This window comes from Penicilliopsis zonata (assembly GCF_001890105.1).
Source record: "Penicilliopsis zonata CBS 506.65 unplaced genomic scaffold ASPZOscaffold_7, whole genome shotgun sequence".
NCBI lineage: Eukaryota > Fungi > Ascomycota > Eurotiomycetes > Eurotiales > Aspergillaceae > Penicilliopsis > Penicilliopsis zonata.
Window position 1 is genome coordinate 364,791 of NW_019208917.1, and position 22,824 is coordinate 387,614.

Genomic DNA, 22,824 nt, shown 5'->3' on the forward strand with positions numbered 1-22,824 from the left:
GGGCTTAGGGTTAGGGATTCCTACTTCAGCCTCTGTACCTTAATCCCAGCTATCTAATTAGAAATTCTAATAAATTAGCATCTCTTTTATCTTCTAGCATTGCGACACATTCCAATAAGGACAATCTAAGGTTTGCACTGATTAGGCTATGTCTAGTGTTGACGGAGACAGCTCAGCAGGTCCAAGACGAGACCCTACACAGCCGGCTTTACCGCAGCATTTACCTGCGTGGCGGGCGTCATTATGGCCGTCCTGGTGCCATACATAATCAACACCGACCAGTGGAACTAGAGCCTCAAGACCGGCTGGTTCTATGCGGGCGTGGGACTCCCTTTTGTCGTGGGCATGTGGCTTCTCATCCCCGAAACAACAGGGTATGTATTGCACTATATCTTTTAAAATGAAAATCCCTGACAAGATCTAATAGACGGTCCGCTGCCGAGCTGGACGAATTTTTGGAGGCCAAGGTGAAGCCGTGGCGCTTTCATAAAACGATCACCGCAGTTCAACGCGCCCTTGAGGAAGAGAAGAGGTAGAAAGGGATTGTTATCTTTCATTGAATATAGCTATGGTATAACAGAGACTGCCTTTACCAATATTCATACTTATGATATTAACTATGAAGGCCAAGATCTGAAATCTAAGATCAATGACCTTACTATCTCTCATCTATCTATAATTCATATTCCTGATGGCTGACACTACATATTACGTCTAGAAAACAGTCAATTCTATATATTAAGGAACTGTGCAGATGTGATACTGACGGCAGATAGGATATCAGCAACTGCCGATGTCAGGGCCTTAATCTAGATTTGGTCCTTCTCAATTATTCGGCTTCTTGTATAAATCTCATAGGCCAACACGATTTCATCTTCCCGTCAACTATCACGCTTCAATCAAAATCACTATTCTTGATATCTAGACAGTTTTTCGAAGAATGCCGAGTTAGCCGAGCGGAATCCAAGCGTCAACGTACATATACGAGGTACGTTGTTTGCAATAGCAAACATGAGGAACTGGCATGGTTGGTCATCATGATTGATGCTAATCATTTGCTGTTCTTAGGCAAGTATAGGGCTGTATCTCAATGGTAAATGCTGCCTAGTACTATGAGAGCTGAAAAGATCTTCTTTGGGATCGGAAATAAATATCACATATGAGATTTATCTGAGAGTGTTTGAAGTGGGTATCGGATTCCATTACACCAGAGGGTGTATGAGGCGGAGTTTAGACATCATTTTGAACCAGCCTAGCTACAGATAGGCAAAAAGAAATCCCTCAATCAGGCTCTCGTAGGTTCATCAAGCCCTGGTTGTATTAGTATACTTCCATAGGGGCTGTCTTACGAGACTCCGCCTTGCACCATGGCAAACAATCAATGTAAGCCAATCTTGAGGGCCGCCATGAAGCCTTGCGAGCGCGGTGACACATAGGCAGGAATTGGTTTGCGTGTCATCTGCTTACTGGTTTCAGGACCGAGAAGGCTGGCTGAGATGTTGGAAGAGGAGACAGACGTAAAGGCTAGAATTGGAACAGGAAGAGCTTTATATACATGCAGGCCATTTAGATGATATGCCATTTTCTATATATTTAACATCCTTCTCAGTCCTAAACTCTAGACCAGTATCAAGCTTCTTATTTATATCTATCTATTATCATACCAAAGAACGACAAAAGAACAACTCGTTTTCATTGCCCTTTGAGAAGTAAGGGAAACTGCCGAAAAGCTAATAATATTTGCGCTGCACATCAGACTCTATGCAGTGAGCATGAACTCCCTCATTTAAATACTGAAGAATGCCCAAAATGTGAAAGGTATGATTACCTATACTATAATGGTCATGAGTTATTTTAATGAATAAAATATCTAGCCGGGATGGATTCAAAGAGAGAAGACAAATGAAAGAAGAAACAGCACAAAGGGAAGCAGAAAGACAAAGGGAAAGCAACCCAGATGAATACCAATCAAATTCCCGGCGACGAAGGGCCCAGCAAGAAAGACTCCAGGAGGAAAGAGCCGAACAGCAAAGAGCCCGACAACAAAGAGCTCATCAACCAGAGCCTATCAACCAGGAGCCTATCAACCAGGAGCCTATCAACCAAGATCCTTTCATTTGAGGAATAAGCTCAGGGCTTTATCTTATTTTTGAGCCGATTGGATTATTTAAAGGCTATTATGAATCTGATATATAATATCTTGACCAGTTCATTGACTTCCAGAATAAGACATCTCTTTCTCTTGGTCCCTTTAATGTATTAACTCTTTTCATATTTAATGATCATATATATTTCAGCAACCTACACACAATCATCTTCAATTTACTGTACAACCATATCTATGCCCCATGTAGACTGTACACTCCAGGCGATATCTTAAAGTACCGAGAGAGCTCTAAAGACATTTTACCAATAAGGGTTTGCCAGGAAATACTTGTCCCTCTATTCAGCTCAGATCCGCAAAACCAACGAGTTATCTTCGACTAGTTAAGATAGAAAGAAGCCTGACCAGAGAACACATCGGCAGTAGGCTAGAAGCATTTGGTTCAGCTATTCATCCTCTTTGGCAACCTTTGCCGATTCCAACAATTTTCGTACCTCATCCCACTCACTCTGAAGCAGGTCAGCTCTATCCAAGTCTTCAGCTACCTGTATTCCATCAATAGCAAAGTGAATGAGTGTCCGAGCTAGTCGATACTGAGCCCCGTACGCAAACCGAAGATAGGTTGGGCCAGCCGCTTGTTCAAACAGTTCTTTCAGTTGGCGGGATTCAGGCGCTGAGGGAATGTCTCCTGCAAGCCGCTCATCCTCCTCATCCTCCTCATTCCATGCCCATAGCCACATTGGGGGAGCGCAAGACATCACAAGCGGAGCAAAGATTGCACTGTCCCAGTCAAGGATGCCACTGATGCCTTGCGCATGTGCCATGATATTGCGAGGCTCCAAGTCGCGGTGGCAAAGACAGTTTCCACTCTCAGCCAGAATGCCCAGGGCATCCATCTCTGATGCTATGGTCAGAAACTGATCATATAACTCGATTCTGAATGAAGCTGCGCTTGGATTCATAGCAGTAGCCAGGTCTTTTTGATGTTGGAGAATTGCATGGATTGTGTCAAAAACCGTCTGTGCTGCAGGTCCCTTCTCATACGGCACGGTTGAGTCAGTCGCTGCTGGTCTATCCAAGGGCTGGATTCTCAACGAGTCCTTGGATGGATCTTCCGGACAAGGCAAAGAGGTGATTCTGCCCGCTGTAACACTTCTGATCGAATGTAACTGCAAGTAGACCGCGCCAAGGTCTTTTGCAATGGCGCATTTCAATTCCTGGGACAGGTCAGGGTAGCCTGGCCAAAGAGGCGAACCAGAAATACGCATCATGATCATGTATGGTTGTTCCAGGGCATTGGATTGGGTTGCGTCGAATTTGACGACATGTGGGATTTGGATGGTTGATTCTTGCCGAAGTAATTGGAGGGGCGCAAGATCATCGACTATCTGCCGGATCTCAAACCGTGGGATGCGGAGGATGTACTGTTTGACGACGGATTCTTGGTTTCCATCTTCATGACCGGCCACCGAGACGGCAATGACCCTGTTGAAGCCTCCTCCGCGCATGCGCTCGATTGAAACCTCGCCACTGGCAGCAGCGCCCAGCACGGCTTCACATAACTTCAGAGCCCGCAGCTTGAAGGTCTCAAAAGGCTCCTGGCTATAAACAAGAGTCGACGAGTCCGATTGAGAGTTGGTCGAGTCCGATAGAGAGCTGGTCGAGTCCGACTTTGAGTGGTCGGATTTCGACTCCAGGTCTAACTGTTCCAACTGCGACGTAGCTTCAGACATGATGGCTGATTTTGAGGGTGGGCTAGCTGGAACTTCCATAATTTGGTAATCGATGGGAGTAAAAGAGGAGAAAGGAAGGCTGAATAAATAGAACATCCCACTTCTGAGGCTTGATGCTTGCAGGGGCGGCCAGCCAATCAGACCATATAGTGGTGTGAGTTGGCCAGTCTACATCCTAATCACTGTAGGGATAGTGGAATTATTGTGACAGGGGGGAGGAGAGTCATAAAGAACTTTACAAGTTTACTAGTTATTTCTCATATTGTAATTATGCATATTTGGCAGCTAAGGGGTTGAGTAGAAGACTAGTTATAGTCAAAGACACTAGATACTAAGATTCCATAAAGATGGGTGAAGGATAAGTTTTGATTAAGGGTCCTTTAGCATTAGATCTAGATATTATTTATAATAATTAAAAGGCTCTAAGAAATCACCATAAGAGTCTATTTATAATAGTATTATTGCAATATATAATAAAAGTATCTCTCTTTACTTAAGGTCTAAAGCATGATTTTAGTGATTCCACTTACCCTCCATCAGACTGTCTGGAATCATATAATATACTAAGATAATTACCCCCTTCTTGTCTTGTCTATAGGCTTCTACACATGATAATGCACTTTTCAGCCTCGTGCAGGGATGCCTCGTATTTCGCAAACACATTTAGACCTCGCACCCCCCTAATGGCCTCACAAAACCATGTCACAGCCCGTCTCTGTCTTCTGAAATGGCCGACACAGAACTTGTCGGGCGTCAGTCATTCCAACAGACATTCTCACGCACTTTTGCCCCGTTGATCGTCACCAGCGCCGTGTCCGTCGTGCTGGTGCTACTGCGAAACCACGCCTTCCACGGCGACGCTGTACAGCACGCGTCTGCGCGTCGAGCGACGCCCGACAGCATGCTGCGCAACCGCGAGGCACGCCGCATCGCCGACGACGACGACAGCCAGAGCGAGGACTCCATCACGCTCAGCTCCGTGGAAGACTTCTTCGCCTCCGTGCTGGACGACATCCTCGTCGGCTTCGGCAGCGCCCAGCTGGCCATCGCAGACGACGTCCAGCTTTCTCTCGACGCCCGTGCAACTGTCGAGGCCCTCCATATCGGGAAACCAGTCTACATCTTCGCCGTATTGGTTGTCAACATCCTCCTTCTGCTCGTCTTGTTGCAGCAGTCTCTCCACACGGGGAGACGTCTCGCCCTCGATCTCGACACTGGCCGTGAGGGACTCGAGGGGGGAGATTCTTGGGAGAGACTCAGGGTGCAGCTGGCTGTGAATAAGGGGCTGTTGCATGCACAGGAGGGGGGGTACACACCTGCTCTGATTCCTAGATAGATTTATATAATTACTTATATATATTGAGTATACCTCAATACCACTCGATGATATTAGTCGGATGTGAACGAAGCATCCATAGGGCACAGACCACAGACAGGGACTCTATTTACAGCCACCTCATGGTTGTTTAGATATGGAAGAGAGCATTTCTGAAGAGATCATCTTCAAAAATACTTTCCAAATCCAGCATCCCATCATTCAACTCCATCTCTTTCATATCAACAGGCCTTTGAAGCTGAGCGATAAACAGAAGCTCCAGCTGGGTATTCCTCACGGCATATGCTTTTAAGCACGCATTCCTCATGGCGAGATGGACCGGTCGGTTCATATCCCATATCATAGACGGGTTCCTCTCATACACAGACTGTATATACCGCCACGCCTTTTCTGCGTCTTTATGGTCTGGTTCGGCGTGGAGAGTGTCAAGGACGTACAGGATGGGATGCCATACTTGAAAATACGGGGCGTACCATGCAAACCGTCTGATCTGGGGGTTGGCCTGTAGCATGCCATGCTGCTCGAGAAGACGCTGGTGGTGCCCATGAACCCGGCTCTGGAAAGCGACGTCTTGGTAGCGGCGATGTACCGAGGTAGAAGGATACACCGTGCCTCGCCGAGTAGCTGTAGACATTCTTCCTCTGTGCTGTATATAGTAAATAGAAGGCAGAAAAGCTGCGGGTGATGGTCTTTGTGCTCCTTGCAGCCTGATCAACGACGGGTTGTAACGTTGGTACGTGGACGATCTTGGTCAGAGGATCAATGTTCTCGACGAAGATGTGCCAGAGTTGGTGTATTCTTTTAGATGATGAGAAGATGAGAAGATGAGATGAGAAGATGAGATGAGATGAGGAGAAGATGAGAAGATGCCTCAGGCAGCTCGGGATTCGGGCCCGAACGTACCATTACAGTATTACAGACAGTCTATACATATTCTATTTGATCCTCCATGTCGGGCTCGAATGTTGACTATTGAGAGGATCACAGACAGGTATCCTCATCTTGCACAGCTGGTAGGATCTGGCTCATTCTTTGCGCTGGGGAATCACCATGTTCTCATCACGCAGCGAGGAGCGTTCGATTCCTGCCGTGTGTATCTCTGGCTGACGCTGGAGGAAACGGCCGATCTGACGGTATCAACCGCAAGAGACAGGATCCTGGGCGACGAGAAGTTGTTTGGCACATTTGACGATTCGGTCAAAGAGATCATCGCCGCCGCATACGAGGTAGATATCAATATAAACAACAGCACACTTGATCTCCGGCCGCTGTATACTCTCCCGCATGGACACTCCTGGAACCACCACGCCGGCGTCACGCTGGTCGGAGATGCCGCCCATCTGATGCTACCGAATGGAGAGGGAGTCAATTCCGCCATGTGGGATTCGCTGCTTCTGTCGAGAGAGCTTGTCAAGGCATATACCACCTCTCCCAGTAATATAGACGTGCAGACAATGTTGGACCCCCTGCTCAGCCAGTTTGAGGCGGATATAGTGACTCGTGCACAGAAAATAGGCCTCAAAGCAGACTTTTTACTTGACAAGATGTTTGAGGATGATGCCGCTTATGTATTTAGTACTCTTTTTAATGGTGAGTAGTACAGTAGTTTTATTATACTTATATATTATGCTGTAGTCTCTAGTGGGTGAATATAGATTATACCTACATCTCCTGTGGTGCATTATATGAAATTAGGTCACTAATTAGAACTTATCTAGTAATAGATATAAGTTATAGGCAATTGCTATAGTATATGCCTTATAAATTATAAGACTAATATTAGACTTACATATCTTCTACTCCCTCTATATTATTCACATATATCAAGATGCCAGCTCTAGAGCTTTCTCTCTCATTCATACAAACCATTGCACAGTTGATATCTGCCCTACCAGTTCTTAAGGATATTTTATCCGATCTCCATGAGCGTTCTCGCCGTCTATGGGATTTCTTCTCGGCCACTATCCCGTCCTACTGGGTATATAGAGGTAGACAATTGACGTGTCCAGAGTGACTTTATAGTAGTGGACGATATATTGATTGCGCACGGCCCCACTGATAGGTTTCTAGATCGAGTCCAACCACCATCGTCTCACACCGACACATTCCTCTATGATCTTGAATTCGGACCGTCTTTCAATTGCGAAATTCCAAATGATAGCACAAGTGATGTATCTGATAGGCTTGGAGGGATCATCAGTCGAAAGAAAGAGCTATGAGTATGTGTTTATGGTCTTTACTCTTATGTTGAGGTTTATTAACATCTGATTACTCTGCATACAATACGTTGTCTATGAACTAGAAGGTTAATATACTGCTCATATAGATTGAAGTAGAGGCGATTTCCATCACGGGATGATGGCGCAGTTGGGAGCGCGTTAGACTGAAGTGGTAACTTCAGCCAAGTAACACCAAAGTGTCATCTAAAGGTCGCTGGTTCAATCCCGGCTCATCCCATCTTTTTCTTCCAATTTTTTCTACTATTTTTCTATCTCTGATTCTTGTGATGGTTAATTGTAAGACCTGGATATAATTTGAACAGAGCATCGGCAGAAGATCCTCCATGATGTTTCGATTTTGGTAGACGAAGCCGGTCGAGAAAATTGCGTATACAAGAGATGATCTTATCCTACTGACTTTAACTGTATACGATTTCTATTCTTGACTATGCATCTAATTTAGGCGGGCTAATTGAGATTCCTTCAAAGTACTTCTGTTTACGCATAAACACTACCCTATCCAACGCTTTCTTATCGAATAAAACCCCAGACCGATCAACCAGAGAGCAATCAGAACCAAGGCCTGCACGGGTGCAAAGACAGCTCCCCGCGCGGTGACCAGGAAACTCACCACCGCGAAGATGACGGGGATCCAGAGCCCCGGTTTATAGGGGCGAGGGAGGTCGGGATCCCGGAACCGCAGGATGATCGCCCCGAGCACCGTCAGGAAGAAGAAGGAATACTCGCCCAGCCCGGTGAAGGTGAGGAGAGCGCGGAAGTTGCCCCAGAGGATGTACAGGATGGGCAGGATCGTAGAGAGGATGATGGCGTTGAAGGGTGTGTCGGACTGCTCGGTCGATTCATCGGAGAGATGATTAGAGTGAGTCTTGGGGAAGACATGGCCGATATAACCCAGAAACGGGGGGAACCAGTTCGACCTCGCCGCTGCGACTATCATGCGGCCTACAACGAAGGAGTTGCCGAGCAGAGACCCTGCGACGACCAGACAGATGAGAGCGGCAGCCAGAATACCAAAGCCTGGGCCAAGAAGGTGCGTGATGGCCGTCTATCAGACAGTTAATATTATGTACTTAGACCTATACAGCATCCTTTCCAACGACTTACTACTGCCACGCTATCAGTCGTGGAAACAACACTCCACGGGAGAAGGATGTAGTAGGCTGTGTTCGCCGCAATGAAGCACAGGATGATGACAGGAACGGCGGTATTGATGGCAAGAGGCAGCTGTCGCGCTGGCTGTGATAGTTCCGCGGTGATATACATTGCCTATTATTTCGTGAATATGTGAGTGCCCGTGTGTCTTCTATGTCCCCTGGAGAAAGCAAAAAAAAAAACCCCCCACCTTATCCCATCCCGAATACGCCCACAAGGCCCCGTACAAGGCTGTAGAGAAATGGCCCAGCAGCTCCCACCCCGACAGCTCCTCCCAGTCGATCTCCTTACCGTCTGGCGCGGTGGTGTTTCTGGCGTCAAACCACGACCTGCTGTACCAGTCCGTGGGCACCGAATCGTCCTCCACACCCGACAGATGAAGCAAGACGACAGCAATGCCCCCCACCACGACGGCGAGTATGGTGATGAATTTCGTCCCGACAAAGAACCCGTTCAGGCGAGTGCTCACTTTGGTGCTGATGGAGTTTGCCGCGCCGATCGCGATCAAGACGAGGATGGCGAACAGCTTGTGCGAGAGACGCGTGGCCTGGTCCGTGATGCCAGCCGCCGTGTAGATGGTCTCGACGAAGACAAGACTCAGGATGGCCAGCGAAGCAGGCATAACAGCCACGATCCACGTCCACGCCGCCAGAAACCCGAGCGCGTCGCCGTAGACGTGCCGCAGGTACGGCTGCACGCCGCCCTGGCCGGGCAGGGCGGTGCCCAGCTCGACGAGGGTGCTGGCGCCTGTCCACGCCAGCAGACCGCCAACCAGCCAGACCAGCAGAGCGACGCCGGGCGAGGGCACGTTGGCGTCAATCGAGCCGGGCGAGGTGAAGATGCCGCTGCCGATCACGATGCCGACGACGATCCCGAACGCCTCGAAGGCCCCGAGATTGCGAGAGAAGCCGGTCTCATCTTCGCGGGCTTCTTCTGGCTGCTGCTGAAGAAGCGGCGAGCGTTCATCGCTTGGTTGAAAGTGCTGAGACATGTTGTGGTGGTGGAGAGAGAGAGAAGAGGGGAAGAGGAGAAATGAGGAGATAAAGAGGGGGGTCACGCCATTATGCAGGAGATTGCATTATTTTATGACTCTATATCCCTTACATCACATTATAATTCTTTTTATCTTTAGATTGATAGATGATCTATTATTATATTGAATAGATTTGAAAAGGTCCAGGATAAGTTTACCTCAGTAGCGTCAAACCACTATATATATATTGCTATTCTGTTCACTGTACTGTGAAAGGAACTGTCTATATAATTAGATATAAACCCTAATAATATGGTAAGTCTATCTCAACCCCATCCACGTCTGCTCTAGACCTTTATATCATATGTGGTCATAATACATATACACACAGGCATATGTTTAAGAGGAAAATATAAGGAAGAGAGAAATCCCCACAAGATTTGATAGAAGAGATCATATTCAAGAACTGGTATGTAACGACCAGACACGTATATGGTATGAAAGGCATATCAAACAGGTATTAAACAGGTATTAACACAGGAGAGAACTCCGCTACAACCAAACCAAGAACTGATTTACTTGACATAATCCTCAATCTGCCGAAGGAGGTCCCGGAAGCGAACAGGCTTGGAGAGGAACAGATTGAACCCACAGCTCGTCGCTTCCTGGCGGACAGCAGCGCTGCCCAGTCCCGACAGGGCGATGATGACGGCTGGTTCCAGCGGTTTTTTAGGGGCGTTGTTGGTGTCTCGGTACTGTTTCTCGAAGAATCGGATTTCCCGCGTCGCCTCGAGACCGTCCATGACGGGCATGGAGATATCTGTGCCGTCGTTAGAACAGTACACTAAGAACATTTACAGAACGTTCTTACCCATGAGAATGACTTTGATTATGTTCGGATTCGCCTTGAAGGTTTCCAATGCCTCCAGCCCGTTGGTGGCAGTCATATAGGCTAGTTTCGCCTTCTTCATGAAAGCAACCAGGAGCTTGAGGTTCACGTCGTTGTCGTCAACAAGCAGGACTGTTGGCACCGGTTTGCTTGCGACCTGGACCTGTTGGACCAAGACTGTCTCTGGAGGACTACTGCCGGGACTGGGATCGTCTATCGGCACCGTCGTGATGGTCACCGGGTCCACGGCCTTTTTGGCCTGCACCACAGTCTCGGCCACGGCAAAATCGTCCTTCAAGTCGAATGTTACAACGCGGGGTCTCGCTCTGTCCTCTGTTCCTACCTCGGAAGAGGCAGGGGGGCGTTGATCTTGGTCTTGGATGACCGAGAGGAGCGCCTTGGCTAGCTTTCCCGGACCGCATGGCTGAGTGATGTACTTGTCTATCGGTCCCGACTTATGTGGCTGATCCAGCCTGGTAGACAGCTGCTGCGAGGTTTGAGGGGTTGGACAGATGACAATTGCCGGCGCGGGCGGGTGCGAGTCTTCCGTGCCTGGCAGCCTCCTAAATTTATCAAGTAGATCCAGCTCGGATCTATTGACCAGATAGAGGTCACAGGGAACAGGATCATTGGATGTCAACGAAACAACGGACGCATGCATACCGAACTGCTCCTGACACAGCCGGGTCAGCGACGACCGAAGCAGGCCCCGAGCTTCGGAATCGACACCGGCCGATGAATCAAAGCCCACGAGGCCGATAGATTTGCCGCTGGCTTTCCGTTTCGCTTCTTTAATCTCCGCTAGTGCAGTTTGATCACCTCCTGCGACGCGAGAGTACCCGACAAACGGCAAGTCAATACTCACTGTGATCTCTGAGCCCACGCCTTTCGTAGATGTGATGTCGATCTTGCCATTCATCGAGTGCACGGTGTGGTGCACAATGCTCAGGCCCAGCCCGCTGCCTGGCGAGAGAGTATTCTCCTGGGAAAAGGGCTTGAAAATGCCGTTCTTCAAGTATTCCTTTTCGATACCCTGGCCGGTGTCCTTGACGACAAGAGTCACACGCTGCATCTCCGTCTTTGGAGTGTCTGCAAGATGGTACCCCTTTTGTTTGGATACCTGTGGAACGGGGGATGCCTTGAGGGAGACCAGGATATAGCCCTCTCGGGTGTATTTCATTGAATTCCCAAACAGGTTCATGAGTATTCTCCGCCAGGAGCCGGCCTCTGTCTCAAAGATCCATTCGATGCCAGGGTCCACCTCGTAGATGATGGTGAGAGACTCGTTGAACGATGGCATGCTCTGTGTCCGGACAAAGTCGCCAGAAAGGTCGCCAGCCTTCTCCGGTATGCGAAGGAGACTGGAGCGCGAAGTGTTCCCGGTGTAGAAACAATGTCCGGCAAATATACTGTCCACCACTTCTTCAAGCACCATGTCGAGCTGGACATCGGAGATGAGATTGATCATACCATTGACAGGTGTTGTCTTCGATCCTAGAGGTACCGGTATCTGTGACCTGGCAGGAAGGTGGTTCTTTTTCTTCCGCCGGGAACGGCGAGACTTGCGCAGGAAGTCGTTAATCTTCGCAAAATCCAGCATGTTGTTGATGATATCGAGAAGGGTGCGACCGCAGTGTTCGATGGTGTGAACCATGGCGTGTTGAGACGGTGTCAACGACGAGTCACTCAGGAGTTCGGTGCTTCCGAGGATGCCATGCAACGGGCTGCGGAGTTCATGAGAGATGCTACTGACCAGCGTCGCTTTGGCTTTGTTGGACAGCTCCACGTCAAACCGATCGATCTCGGCCATGATACTGTTGGAGAAGGCGTACAGGTACGCCACCTCGCCACTCAAACTGAAGATCCGCGAGGATGTGGTCCAGACAAATAGGCCAGCGAACCACCGGTTGCGCCGCGTGTCCCACATCGGAAAAAGGGCAATGCTCCGGGCTCGCGGGAAGGCTTTGAGAATTGCCTTGTTCTCTTCCTTGAGGCTGCCTTTGACCCTTTTGTGCCGTGACCACTGTTCGAATGTCTGAGACCCGTCCTGGCGGCGACCGATCACATCACGGGTCACTGTGCTCCCCGGAGCAGTGTCACTGCCTTCGCTGGAGGAGATCGAACCATTTTCATCAATGTTGAAGATTCCGCCGCGAGGGTAATTTCGTAATAAGATCTTGAGTAAGGATTCCCGCATAGAGCCCTGATCTGCTAGATCATCGCCTGAGTCGGTGTGATGCTCGGAGGAGACAGACATGCCAAGGACTGTACAGTTGCCCGCGTCGTCCGTTTCGGTGGCTGAAGAGTGTGTATGGTTGTTGCCTTCGCGCTCGCTCCCCGAATTGATATCTCCGGAGCCACTGCTTTCGGGATCGGATGCTCTGTCATCGGTGTTTTGTTCTAGGTCGGTATAAGACCCTGCCCCTGCGTCCAAGAAGGCCACGCCTTCAACTTCGAGAGATTCTCGGATGATATTCGCTGCTCGCACGAAGATCGTTTTTCTACCCGCTGACAAAGTGTCATCCTTGTGGGTTGCTCGCGAGGATGAAATCCGCGAGGGGATGTCCAACAGAGTGCGATCTGCAGGGTGGTCAGTTTTGCTTTTTTTGCCTTTTTTTTTTTTTTTTTATTTCTTTATTTTCTCGCCCCAGTGAGGATGGAGCGTTTCATCCTTACCTGACACAAACGGGAATGGATAACTCGAGGACTCCCTGGGAGACGAGTTTGCTTTGCTGTAAGGCGATGCTGGCGGTAATAGTGGTGATGGGCCCTTGCGGCTGTGTCGATATCCCCCCGTGCTACCGGTTCCATCGTCTGTGCCGTTACTATTGTTACGCCGGTGGTGTGACTCCGAATACACGGCACGACCCTCGACAAAACTGCCGAGGCCAGCGATCATGTTTGCGCCACGACGGTTCTGCTCTCGATGGCGAACCATCTCCAAGTGGTTCATGATGGTGGCTGCGGTGTCCTTCATGAAGCGTAGCAAGTGGGCGTCGAGACCATTCTCACGAGGCCTGGGGTCACTGACGGCAAAGGCACCGATGGTGATTCCCCTGCGGCTGAAGATGGGCACACCGGCGTAGAATCTCAGGTAGGGTGCGTTGACGACGTAGGAACGGTCTTTGAAGCGATCGTCCTTGGACAGATCCGGCACCACAAAGGCAAAGTCGCCTTCGGAGCATCCGCTATCCTTGCCGGCATTGAGACTGGTATTGTCGGTGACATACTGGCAGACTCCATCCTGTCTATTGATGACACTGGTGCCCAGCCACAGAGCGTCGCCGTCCAGATGGACCCCGTCATCCTGCAGGCTGAGCGTTTTAGTTGCCTCGGCAAGAATATACTGCTGGCGGCGGTCGAACAAGGAGATCATACACCGGCGGGCGTCCAACCTCAAGGCACCCAGCTGGGCCAAGGCAGTGAGAGTAGTATCGCGGGAGGACTGAGGCAGGGGCTCGTTGCTGCCAGCACCCGCCGTCTCCAATCCTTCTGACCTCGATCTCGGCGGCAGATCCAGAAGACCTGGGCGATCCGGCAGCTGGTAGTACCTGGAACATCGCCCTAGTAGTTAGACTCGAACTCCTCCTTGGAACAGGAACTATTTTCCACACAAAAAGAAAGGGGGGAAGCAACTCACTTGTGGAATTCCCGCTCCTGCTCCATGACGGACGACCGGTGAGGAACTGCAATCACATACTCTGCGCTCTCATGCATCACGCTGGGCACCTCGGCGGCACGCCTTGAGACAGCGCAACATGATGGACAGAAAAGTGAAAAGAAAAAAGAGATCTCTTTTGGTGAATGTGGAGAGCGAGAGGGAGGAGGCGAAATTGGGCCCCAGGCGATGGTTCCAGAACCTGGTTCCTGACACGCAAACGCCTTCCAGTCTGGCTGGCCCTTGGAGTCTCCGACTCTCAATCTCCCGCAACGGCGCCTGCCAACTTCCAAGAAATCCCAGATCCTGCCATGGCGCCTGATTGGCCGGTGGCAGACTCCGAAGTCTCGACCAGCAAAACTGACGTCTCTGGCTTCATCCACTGTGGTCTAGTTTTTTTCGGAGTTTTTCGCGTTCCGGTGTCCGAGGGCGGAGCGGACTATTCTTTATGCGATGACAGGCAGCTAGCCGGATATGGTTAGCCTATACTAACTGCTTTGAGACACATATAGAGTGTCCTACCTACCCTAGGTAGGTACTAACTATCTAGTAGTAGTTACACAGTGAATAGTATACTATGGTGAATAGTTTAGTGGGAGATAAAGCTGCCATATTAGACCTATACATTTAGGCAGCCATATTCCTCCTATAAAAGTTGCTCACACGGATCTTCCCCTCTCCACCTCTCCAATATATATAGTCTGGTATAAAAGATGCACGTTTACGTACTGGTCTTATTGTGACCCTTTCAGAGGCAACTAAACTGCGAAACAAGAAGCGAAAGACTTCATATTACATGTACTCTCTTCCATTTCCTTTTCTTATTATGACCGACGACGATAGAGCTCGAATCCCTATATTACCTGCCGTTCTGGCTCGACACATGCGAGTGTACTATACCCACGGAGAACGTAATGGTTGCAAATAATACCAGGTATCTTCGACCCGGAAGAGGGAGACGATCATCTGGCTATCGGCTCGTTAATGATTTCATCTCAATCAATTGTTGACAATCAAGTGCAAGCCAAATACCATCCTCAGGCCAGACTCGCAACACCTCTGCTCTATATCTCATAGGTGACGATCACTCGCCTAGAGCGATACATCGTACATGAAAGTTGGGGGACATGGCAAGAGAGTATATTCCGAGTTGAATACAGTCGCTAAGGGATAGCGGACTGTCGTTTACCGATCTCTTCTATACCTAGAGCTCAGATAGGAACCAAATGTATTCCAAATCACATATATTCTATACAGCAATGAAATGAACGAGAAGACACAGATCAATTGACTGTGACAATCCTTGAAAATACCTCTGCAGGGCTTGAGCTAATCCAAAGGTGAACTAGACTGACTCAACGGCATGCCGAATCTGGACATGGCACCTGACAGCGACCGCAAATCTCCCACCGCTTTTTCTCTTCTTCTTCTTCTTCTTTACACAACCATGGAGTCTGAAACCTGTTGATCATCGAAAGGACGTGGTAAGTCGAATGAAAGATATATGTAAACATGTCGGCTGTTCATCAGACACTAGACTCCCCATAAACAGGATGCCTATCGAAACGACGAGCTCATTTGCTTCGCAGTGTCCCTGGCCCGTGGACTTCCTCAACTCTAAAGCTTGACTCTTTTCCATTGGAAACAGCCAGAATCAGAGCTTAAACAATGCTTGCTATGGTCACTGATCGGTTGCCATCATTTGTATTACTCATCCCGAACGTCATGGTGGAGTAAGGAAAGCCTGATGATCCTGAACCTTGAAGGTTGCCTGCCCTCTTCGCTTCTTCTCCACCCAATAACAGCCTGCTGATTTGATCGATTTCAGGTTTCAGCAAGGGTTGACAGTCTTCTTTGCCTGATGGGTTCTTTTCTTCGAGAGCTCCTGAAAGCTGCCTCCCTCTTCTACCCGTCAACCCCCTCTGACATCATGGCGACGTCGGACAGAAGACAGGACTTTCTGAAAACAACCAGGATGAGAGGGAATAATAAAAAGGACCGGTGAATGTTATCTAGATTGCATTTGCTCTCTCAGACACTACGATATATGACAGGTCTCCTACACAACACCTTGAGCGATGACCTCTCTACTGAAAAGTGATAATACCAGGTCGGCAGACGGCAAACTCGCCGACCTCAAGAAAGACACGGTTGAGCTTTCCAAGGACCAGCATATGACCACCGACTATGGTATCAAGATCTCAGACCCCGACCACTGGCTTCGAGTTGTCAACGACCATCACAATGGACCGAGCTTGTTGGAAGACCAGATTGCCCGTGAAAAGGTGCTTTATCTTTTTTGCTTTTAAGAATTTCTTTTCTCTTCTAACCACCAATATGACTAGATTATGCGGTTTGACCACGAACGCATCCCTGAGCGAGTAGTACATGCCCGCGGAACCGGCGCTTTTGGTTCTTTCAAGCTCTTCGAGAGCGCAGAAGATGTCACCACAGCCGGCGTTCTCACAGACACCTCGCGTACAACTCCAGTGTTTCTTCGATTCTCAACGGTGCAGGGCAGCAAGGGCAGCGCGGACACCGTGCGAGATGTACGGGGTTTCGCCGTCAAGATGTACACCTCCGAGGGTAACTGGGATATCGTGGGAAACAACATTCCGGTCTTCTTCATCCAGGACGCCATGAAATTCCCCGATTTCGTGCATGCTGTCAAACCTGAGCCGCATAATGAAATCCCACAGGGCCAGAGCGCGCATAATAATTTCTGGGATTTTGAGTACATGCACACGGAAACAACACACATGTATCAATGGGTATGTAGATGATGCTTGCAAATTCTATACGCTTTTCGTTGTATCAACAGAAAAGAAGCTAACTTGACTGTATAGGCTATGTCTGACCGTGCAATCCCTCGTTCCTATCGGATGATGCAAGGATTTGGGGTCAACACTTTCTCCCTGATCAACGCCCAGGGCAAGCGTCATTTTGTCAAATTCATCTTCACCCCGGAGCTCGGCGTCCACTCTCTTGTCTGGGATGAAGCCTTGAAAATTGCCGGTCAAGACCCCGATTTCCACCGGAAGGACTTGATGGATGCGATCGACAAGGGCCATTTTCCCAAGTGGAAGTTTGGTCTGCAATTGATTCCCGAGGAGAAACAACATGACTTTGAATTCGATATTCTTGATGCCACCAAGGTCTGGCCCGAAGAGCTGGTTCCCATCCGATACATTGGCGAACTGGAGCTAAACCGCAATGTGGATGAGTTCTTCCCGCAGACGGAGCAGGTGGCATTCTGCACCAGTCATATTGTCCCCGGAATCGACTTTTCCGACGACCCTCTCCTCCAGGGCCGCAATTTCTCCTACTTTGACACCCAGCTCTCTCGGTTGGGCGTGAACTGGCAAGAGCTCCCGATTAACAGACCGGTGTGTCCATTCATGAACATGAACCGGGACGGTGCGATGAGACATCGGATCACCAAAGGGACTGTAAACTACTGGCCCAACCGGTTCGAGGCGAACCCTCCGTCATCTGTCGCCCAGGGGGGCTTTGCCAGCTATCCCGAGAAGCAGCATCAGGGAGTCAAGGGCCGCTATTTCTCGGAGAAGTTCAAAGAACACTTCAACCAGGCGCAGATGTTCTACAATTCTCTTTCCAACATTGAGAAACTCCACGTGGCCAAGGCGTACTCGTTTGAACTGGACCACTGCGACGACGAACTTGTCTACAAGCGCATGTCGGAGCGTCTGGCGGTCATTGACCTTGGCCTGGCACAGACTGTGGCGAAGAATGTCGGAGGCGACACGCCCACCAAGGCCTTGAAGGAGAATAAAGGCCACAAGGCCAAGGGACTCAGCCAGTTCGACTTCCTCTCAGACAAGCCCATCATTGCCACCCGTCGGATCGCGTTTCTCATCGGCAATGGCTTCGACTACGCCGCCTACTCGGGCATGAAGTCTGTCCTGGAGGAACACGGCGCCTTTGTCTTCACCATCGGCCCGCATCGGCAGCCCGTGGAAGCCGAGTCGGGAGAGAAAGTCACACCCGACCACCACTTCCCGGGCATGCGTTCCACGATGTTCGACGCGACCTTCATCCCCGGCGGTAACCACATCGCGGCTCTCAGCAAGAACGGCGTCGCCAAATACTGGATCACCGAGTCCTTTGCCCACCTGAAACCCATCGCAGGTCTCGGGGGAGCCGTCGATCTCATCCGGCAACAGATCAATCTGGGTGAGGTCAAAGTCGCCGATGCATCCACCGACCATACAACTACTGAAAGCTACGGGGTCATCACTGCACGGTCCAACCCTGCGTCCTTCCAGGCGGATCATGTCGATGCGAACTCCAAGGGGTTCCCCGAACAGTTTATCTGGCATGTTTCTCGACACAGGAATTGGAAGCGGGAGCTTGATGGCTTAGCAGATCAGATTGCTGCGTAGTGTATCATAATTAATTTACTAGTGCCTAACCTAATTTGAATTCTCTATCTTTCTATATTCGATGAGTAATTACTTCCATGCAATTGAATAGGACATGCCGAGATATACTTCCACATACAGTTAGTCCCTGCACTAGTACTTTTGAGGTTAGTGAAGTGAATGCCTTATATATTAGGCATCCAGTATCATTCCCGTGATCTCGACATCCCACCAAAACAGACTTGACTTCCTTCTTTCCTTACCCGACCGACCCTGTACATACTTTGATATACAGCATATAGAAGCACATAGGCTGGCTTAGGCCGTCTCCCTCTTATCTCTCTCTTTCTCTCTCTCAGACACACAGCCAGAATGCCCTTCACACACCACAGCCATTCGGGCCAGTTCTGCCCCGGCCACGCCAAGAACTCGCTCGAAGAAGTGATCGAGACCGCAATCGCGAAGAAGATGCAGCTCTTCTGTCTGACGGAGCACATGCCGCGGCACGAGCAAGATTTCTATCCGGAAGAGGTATGTGCTAGTGGTGTTGAGGTTGGCGAAATGCCCAGTTGTCCAGGTAACCTAACCTTGGTGCTTTCTCCTTCAGATTGAAGGCGGAGATACAGAAGCCGGCCTGGTTGCAAACGAGGCTGCGTTCTTCGCCGAGGCGTCGAGGCTACGAGACAAGTATGCGGACCGGATCCGGATCCTGATCGGGTTCGAGATCGACTGGATCCGCCCGGAGTCGCTGGCGCTGATCCAGGCGTCGCTGGCGCGTCTGCCGTTTGAGTTTTTCGTCGGCTCGGTGCACCATGTGCACACCGTCCCGATCGACTACGACCGTGAGATGTATCTCAAGGCGCGGGAGATCGCAGGCGGCACCGACGAGCGCCTGTTCGAAGACTACTTCGACAACCAGCTGGACATGCTACAGAAGCTCCGGCCCTTGGTTGTCGGGCACCTCGATCTCATCCGCTTGAAGAGCGACGACCCCGAACGCAGCTTTACCCTGTGGCCCGGCGTGTGGCAGAAGATTTGCCGCAATGTTGACTACATCGTTCAATACGGCGGCCTTGTCGAGCTCAACTCTGCGGCGCTGCGCAAGGGGATGAGCGAGCCGTATCCGAAGGCGGAAATTTGCAAGGTAAACAGCCGATCTCTCTCTTTCTTTCCCTTCTGACAGGTTCGAAAGGAAATCCTTGCTCGAGGAGGCCGTTTTTGTTTGTCTGATGATAGCCACGGAGTGGACCAGGTAGGGCTGAACTTCCACCGTGTCGTCGATTTTCTGGACACGGTGGGCATCAAGACGCTGCATCACTTGCAGCTGGCAGATGCAACCTCCCAGTCGGCAGTTATTGATTCTCGATTTCCCCGGACGGAAATCTGCTCGACCTCTGTCGAAGAGCTGCGGAAAATGGCCTTTTTCACTGCGTCTGCCTGAAGAGACCCTGGCCTGGGATTGAAGACTGGGCGCAATTTGTGTGCAGTAGACGGACTCCCGTACGAAGTGATATGAATGCAGCGAATCTCTTGTCTACCCAAGCGCGGCTCTACCAGGAAGAAATACGGAGTAATGAAACAAAACCGTTATCGGACAGGTGTCTGAGGCATTCCCCGGATATGGAAAGCCACCTGTTTCCCCTCCCCCAGAACACGAAGCGGTCGGGATTGAAATCGAGAACACAGCGTAGGTACTCCGTACTCTGTACTCTGTACCTTGACGATCGAGATCTCGATCGACTCCGACACTCTTGGAAGCACTGCATATGCAACTACGCCACCGAGAAGACCCGTGCGACTAATTGGAGAATTATATCCGACGCACCTGAGGGATCGTTGCAACAGTTTCACCTTGTTTCTGTGACGAGTCGACCTGCACTATCAGCAAACAAACAAACCAGCGTTTCTAGCCAATTCCCACGTAAAAAAACGGGATGTTTTCTAGCTCGGGCAAGGCACATGTGGGATGAGTTCAACCCATCAATGACCACTAATGCTTGTCTGGTCGCGACAGACCCCGCCACTGAGAGCGAGTGTCTGTGAAGCTGTTCCTAGACGTCGGCAAGAACCGGAAGGGGAACCTTTGCAAGCGCGTTCTTAAGTTCGACTAGAAGACGACTAGCAAATCGCGAAGATATTCCAAAAGCGTCAGTTTTACAAAGTACTCCGTACACACCCCAGCTGAACTCACGTCCGGGATAACTAAGTAATTATAGAGGTGCGTGTCCAGAGTGGCGATAGCTTCTCGACTGATAAGCCCCAGGCAACGCAATCAATCAATCATCTGTCGGCAAAGACTATCCTCCGTACTCGATACCAACGGGATTTTATGGCCGGAACATGGATTATCATAGGATATTCACCCTCTGGCTAGGTCCATGCTGCAGCGGAAGCGGCCTTACCGTTCGAGCACTCTAGCTGTCGCGCCGGACTAGATCTAGACGATCGACTTGCAGAGTTCCCGGCTTCCGCGAGAACCGGCGGATGAGTGGCTTTCCTGTCCTCTACTGCGGATGGACCAGGGCCAGCAGTTGGCTTGCGGTATGGAGTTACGCAGTACCCCTCTCCCCTCTCGTCTTGTCGTTTCGATCTTCAGCTGCTGCGTTTCACCGTGGAGCTTTCCATAGCCCACTACTACACTACTACTCCATACATACGCTATGCTGGTGGCGATCCGTGAGCCGCCCAACCAACAAGACCTGTATAAGCTTGCCTTGCGAGTTCTATAGCTGAAACTTGTCGGTTTTTTCTCTGCTATCGTCATCCCTGGAGCTGCGTGGAGCAGGGGGGGGGGAAGTCGTAGTCCAGACCCATGTGTGTCGTCGGGGTCGGGATTGAGAGTAGAGTTTTTGTTTCATGATCTCACCTTTGTAGTAATTGTAATAATAAGCATACGACTCTGTAGGAGTAAGACTAAGAAGAGTATAAGAAAGCATCATCGCCAGCTCTGCCTTATCCTCCCGTTTCACCCCCCACCTTCCCGGACCCATTCAGTTTTTGCCCCTCGATTCTTTTCGACTTCATTCCATCACTCTTTTCCTTCCCTCCCCTTTCCTATTATCTCCAACAACAACCACTGCACCCATCTTTCATTAAACTTACTCATCAAAATGGGCGTTGAAAAGACCACTCTCTTCAACGGCAACGGGGTCGACTATCCCCAGGCCAACGACAACGTCACCATGCACTACACCGGCTGCCTCTACGACGCCAGTGCTGCGGGCAAGAACTACATGGGAAAGCAGTGAGTTTCTTCTCTTATTCTTCTGTTATGAGCATAATTAGACCTTATAATTGCTATATTTATCTATAATAAACCAACTAACTTTGAATCTCCAGGTTCGATAGCTCCAAGAAGCCCGGCCGCGGCCCCTTCGCGACCAAGATCGGTGTCGGCCGTGTTATCAAGGGTACGCTTTAAGACGTTCCACAGAATATAAATCTGAGGGAAAGAAGGGTTATCTGATATGTGATTGAACAGGATGGGACGAGGGTGTGCCGCAGATGAGCCTCGGCGAGAAGGCCATCCTGACAATTTCCCCGTACGTTGATCGCGCCTTTTTTTTTTCTTCATGAGGTATATGCTAATAGGAACAGTGACTTTGGCTACGGTTCCCAGTATGAGAAACAGATCCCCTTTATTTTTTCCTAGGATAGGTTGGAGCTAATATTGTTCAACAGGGGCTTCCCCGGTCTGATCCCCGCCAATTCCACCCTCGTCTTGTAAGTGCTCCCTATCAAATACTACTGTTATGTCGATAGGCATGCTGATTCCCATCCAGCGAGGTTGAGCTTCTCAGCATCAACGGCAAGAAGGCATAAATGTTTTCGAAAGAAGAAAGCCTGAAAAAGGATGAAGACGATAGTCGATTTGATTTCGAGAATTGGACGGCACAATAATACTCAAAAAAACCATGGGTTCTGATTGGAATAATGGCACGATATATAAAGATATCTGGACGAGGAGAAGGAGAAAAATGAGCCTTCTATTTGCTTTTTTTTATGACTTGCACTCGGAAGAGAAAAGAGATTGCTTTCTTTTTGGGAGAGGCGGTTATCAGTGCAGCCGAGCTATCATAATGCTAATGATTGACGTCTGATGAGTTCAGTACCAGGACAATCAGTAATAGTTTCCTCAGTGGTAAATTGTAAAACCAACTGGTATATAGATACTAGGGTATGTATTTCTGCTCTAAGTCGCTCATAAAAACAAGATTGTAGTGAAGAGATACAGAACAAAAGAAAGCAATGTGATATAACCAAAGCAAATGTAACCATCATATCAAGAGGACTAGGCCAGGATATATGCCGAGCATAGAATGGAGGAGATATATCCTGAGACGAGACCTGGACATAA

At 49.6% G+C, this 22,824-nt stretch overlaps 11 protein-coding genes and 1 non-coding gene across 12 annotated transcripts; 8 read left to right on the forward strand and 4 right to left on the reverse strand.

Moving 5' to 3' along the window:
• Positions 1-243: 243 nt before the first annotated feature.
• On the forward strand, positions 244-536 carry ASPZODRAFT_16229 (hypothetical protein; the record flags this gene model as incomplete). The annotated part of the gene is made up of 3 exons (XM_022726570.1): positions 244-249; positions 292-374; positions 428-536. 3 exons carry the CDS (start codon positions 244-246, stop codon positions 534-536), a joined length of 198 nt encoding a protein of 65 aa, XP_022580980.1.
• Positions 537-2,550: 2,014 nt separating this feature from the next.
• On the reverse strand, positions 2,551-3,837 carry ASPZODRAFT_142285 (hypothetical protein; the record flags this gene model as incomplete). Its single annotated transcript, XM_022724837.1, has 1 exon — positions 2,551-3,837. One exon carries the CDS (start codon positions 3,835-3,837, stop codon positions 2,551-2,553), a length of 1,287 nt encoding a protein of 428 aa, XP_022580981.1.
• Positions 3,838-4,564: 727 nt separating this feature from the next.
• Positions 4,565-5,173, forward strand: ASPZODRAFT_2129494 (hypothetical protein; the record flags this gene model as incomplete). The annotated part of the gene is made up of 1 exon (XM_022727832.1): positions 4,565-5,173. One exon carries the CDS (start codon positions 4,565-4,567, stop codon positions 5,171-5,173), a length of 609 nt encoding a protein of 202 aa, XP_022580982.1.
• A 130-nt stretch (positions 5,174-5,303) lies between these two features.
• On the reverse strand, positions 5,304-5,807 carry ASPZODRAFT_2129495 (hypothetical protein; the record flags this gene model as incomplete). Its single annotated transcript, XM_022727833.1, has 1 exon — positions 5,304-5,807. The coding sequence occupies one exon, from the start codon at positions 5,805-5,807 to the stop codon at positions 5,304-5,306; it is 504 nt and encodes a 167-aa protein (XP_022580983.1).
• A 328-nt stretch (positions 5,808-6,135) lies between these two features.
• On the forward strand, positions 6,136-6,822 carry ASPZODRAFT_142288 (hypothetical protein; the record flags this gene model as incomplete). The annotated part of the gene is made up of 2 exons (XM_022724838.1): positions 6,136-6,763; positions 6,809-6,822. The coding sequence occupies 2 exons, from the start codon at positions 6,136-6,138 to the stop codon at positions 6,820-6,822; spliced, it is 642 nt and encodes a 213-aa protein (XP_022580984.1).
• Positions 6,823-7,525: 703 nt separating this feature from the next.
• Positions 7,526-7,630, forward strand: ASPZODRAFT_t74. Its single transcript has one exon. It is a non-coding gene; the product is annotated as a tRNA-Phe (tRNA).
• Positions 7,631-7,903: 273 nt separating this feature from the next.
• On the reverse strand, positions 7,904-9,556 carry ASPZODRAFT_66773 (hypothetical protein; the record flags this gene model as incomplete). The annotated part of the gene is made up of 3 exons (XM_022729397.1): positions 7,904-8,458; positions 8,518-8,679; positions 8,756-9,556. The coding sequence occupies 3 exons, from the start codon at positions 9,554-9,556 to the stop codon at positions 7,904-7,906; spliced, it is 1,518 nt and encodes a 505-aa protein (XP_022580985.1).
• Positions 9,557-9,756: 200 nt separating this feature from the next.
• On the reverse strand, positions 9,757-14,079 carry ASPZODRAFT_116991 (hypothetical protein). The gene is made up of 3 exons (XM_022721158.1): positions 13,104-14,079; positions 10,410-13,007; positions 9,757-10,358 (listed from the first exon to the last, which is right to left on the reverse strand). The coding sequence occupies exons 1-3, from the start codon at positions 13,801-13,803 to the stop codon at positions 10,114-10,116; spliced, it is 3,543 nt and encodes a 1,180-aa protein (XP_022580986.1). The 5' UTR covers positions 13,804-14,079; the 3' UTR covers positions 9,757-10,113.
• A 2,084-nt stretch (positions 14,080-16,163) lies between these two features.
• ASPZODRAFT_66184 (hypothetical protein) lies at positions 16,164-18,488 on the forward strand (the record flags this gene model as incomplete). The annotated part of the gene is made up of 3 exons (XM_022729356.1): positions 16,164-16,370; positions 16,431-16,856; positions 16,932-18,488. 3 exons carry the CDS (start codon positions 16,164-16,166, stop codon positions 18,486-18,488), a joined length of 2,190 nt encoding a protein of 729 aa, XP_022580987.1.
• A 149-nt stretch (positions 18,489-18,637) lies between these two features.
• Positions 18,638-19,908, forward strand: ASPZODRAFT_166724 (hypothetical protein; the record flags this gene model as incomplete). The annotated part of the gene is made up of 3 exons (XM_022726777.1): positions 18,638-18,998; positions 19,075-19,611; positions 19,651-19,908. The coding sequence occupies exons 1-3, from the start codon at positions 18,840-18,842 to the stop codon at positions 19,906-19,908; spliced, it is 954 nt and encodes a 317-aa protein (XP_022580988.1). The 5' UTR covers positions 18,638-18,839.
• On the forward strand, positions 19,852-20,753 carry ASPZODRAFT_1963883 (hypothetical protein). Its single transcript, XM_022727442.1, has 2 exons — positions 19,852-20,685; positions 20,731-20,753. Exon 1 carries the CDS (start codon positions 19,980-19,982, stop codon positions 20,508-20,510), a length of 531 nt encoding a protein of 176 aa, XP_022580989.1. The 5' UTR covers positions 19,852-19,979; the 3' UTR covers positions 20,511-20,685; positions 20,731-20,753.
• Positions 20,754-21,531: 778 nt separating this feature from the next.
• ASPZODRAFT_132551 (hypothetical protein) lies at positions 21,532-22,512 on the forward strand. The gene is made up of 6 exons (XM_022723049.1): positions 21,532-21,711; positions 21,807-21,877; positions 21,949-22,009; positions 22,065-22,085; positions 22,149-22,190; positions 22,250-22,512. The coding sequence occupies exons 1-6, from the start codon at positions 21,578-21,580 to the stop codon at positions 22,287-22,289; spliced, it is 369 nt and encodes a 122-aa protein (XP_022580990.1). The 5' UTR covers positions 21,532-21,577; the 3' UTR covers positions 22,290-22,512.
• The last annotated feature ends 312 nt before the right edge of the window (positions 22,513-22,824 follow it).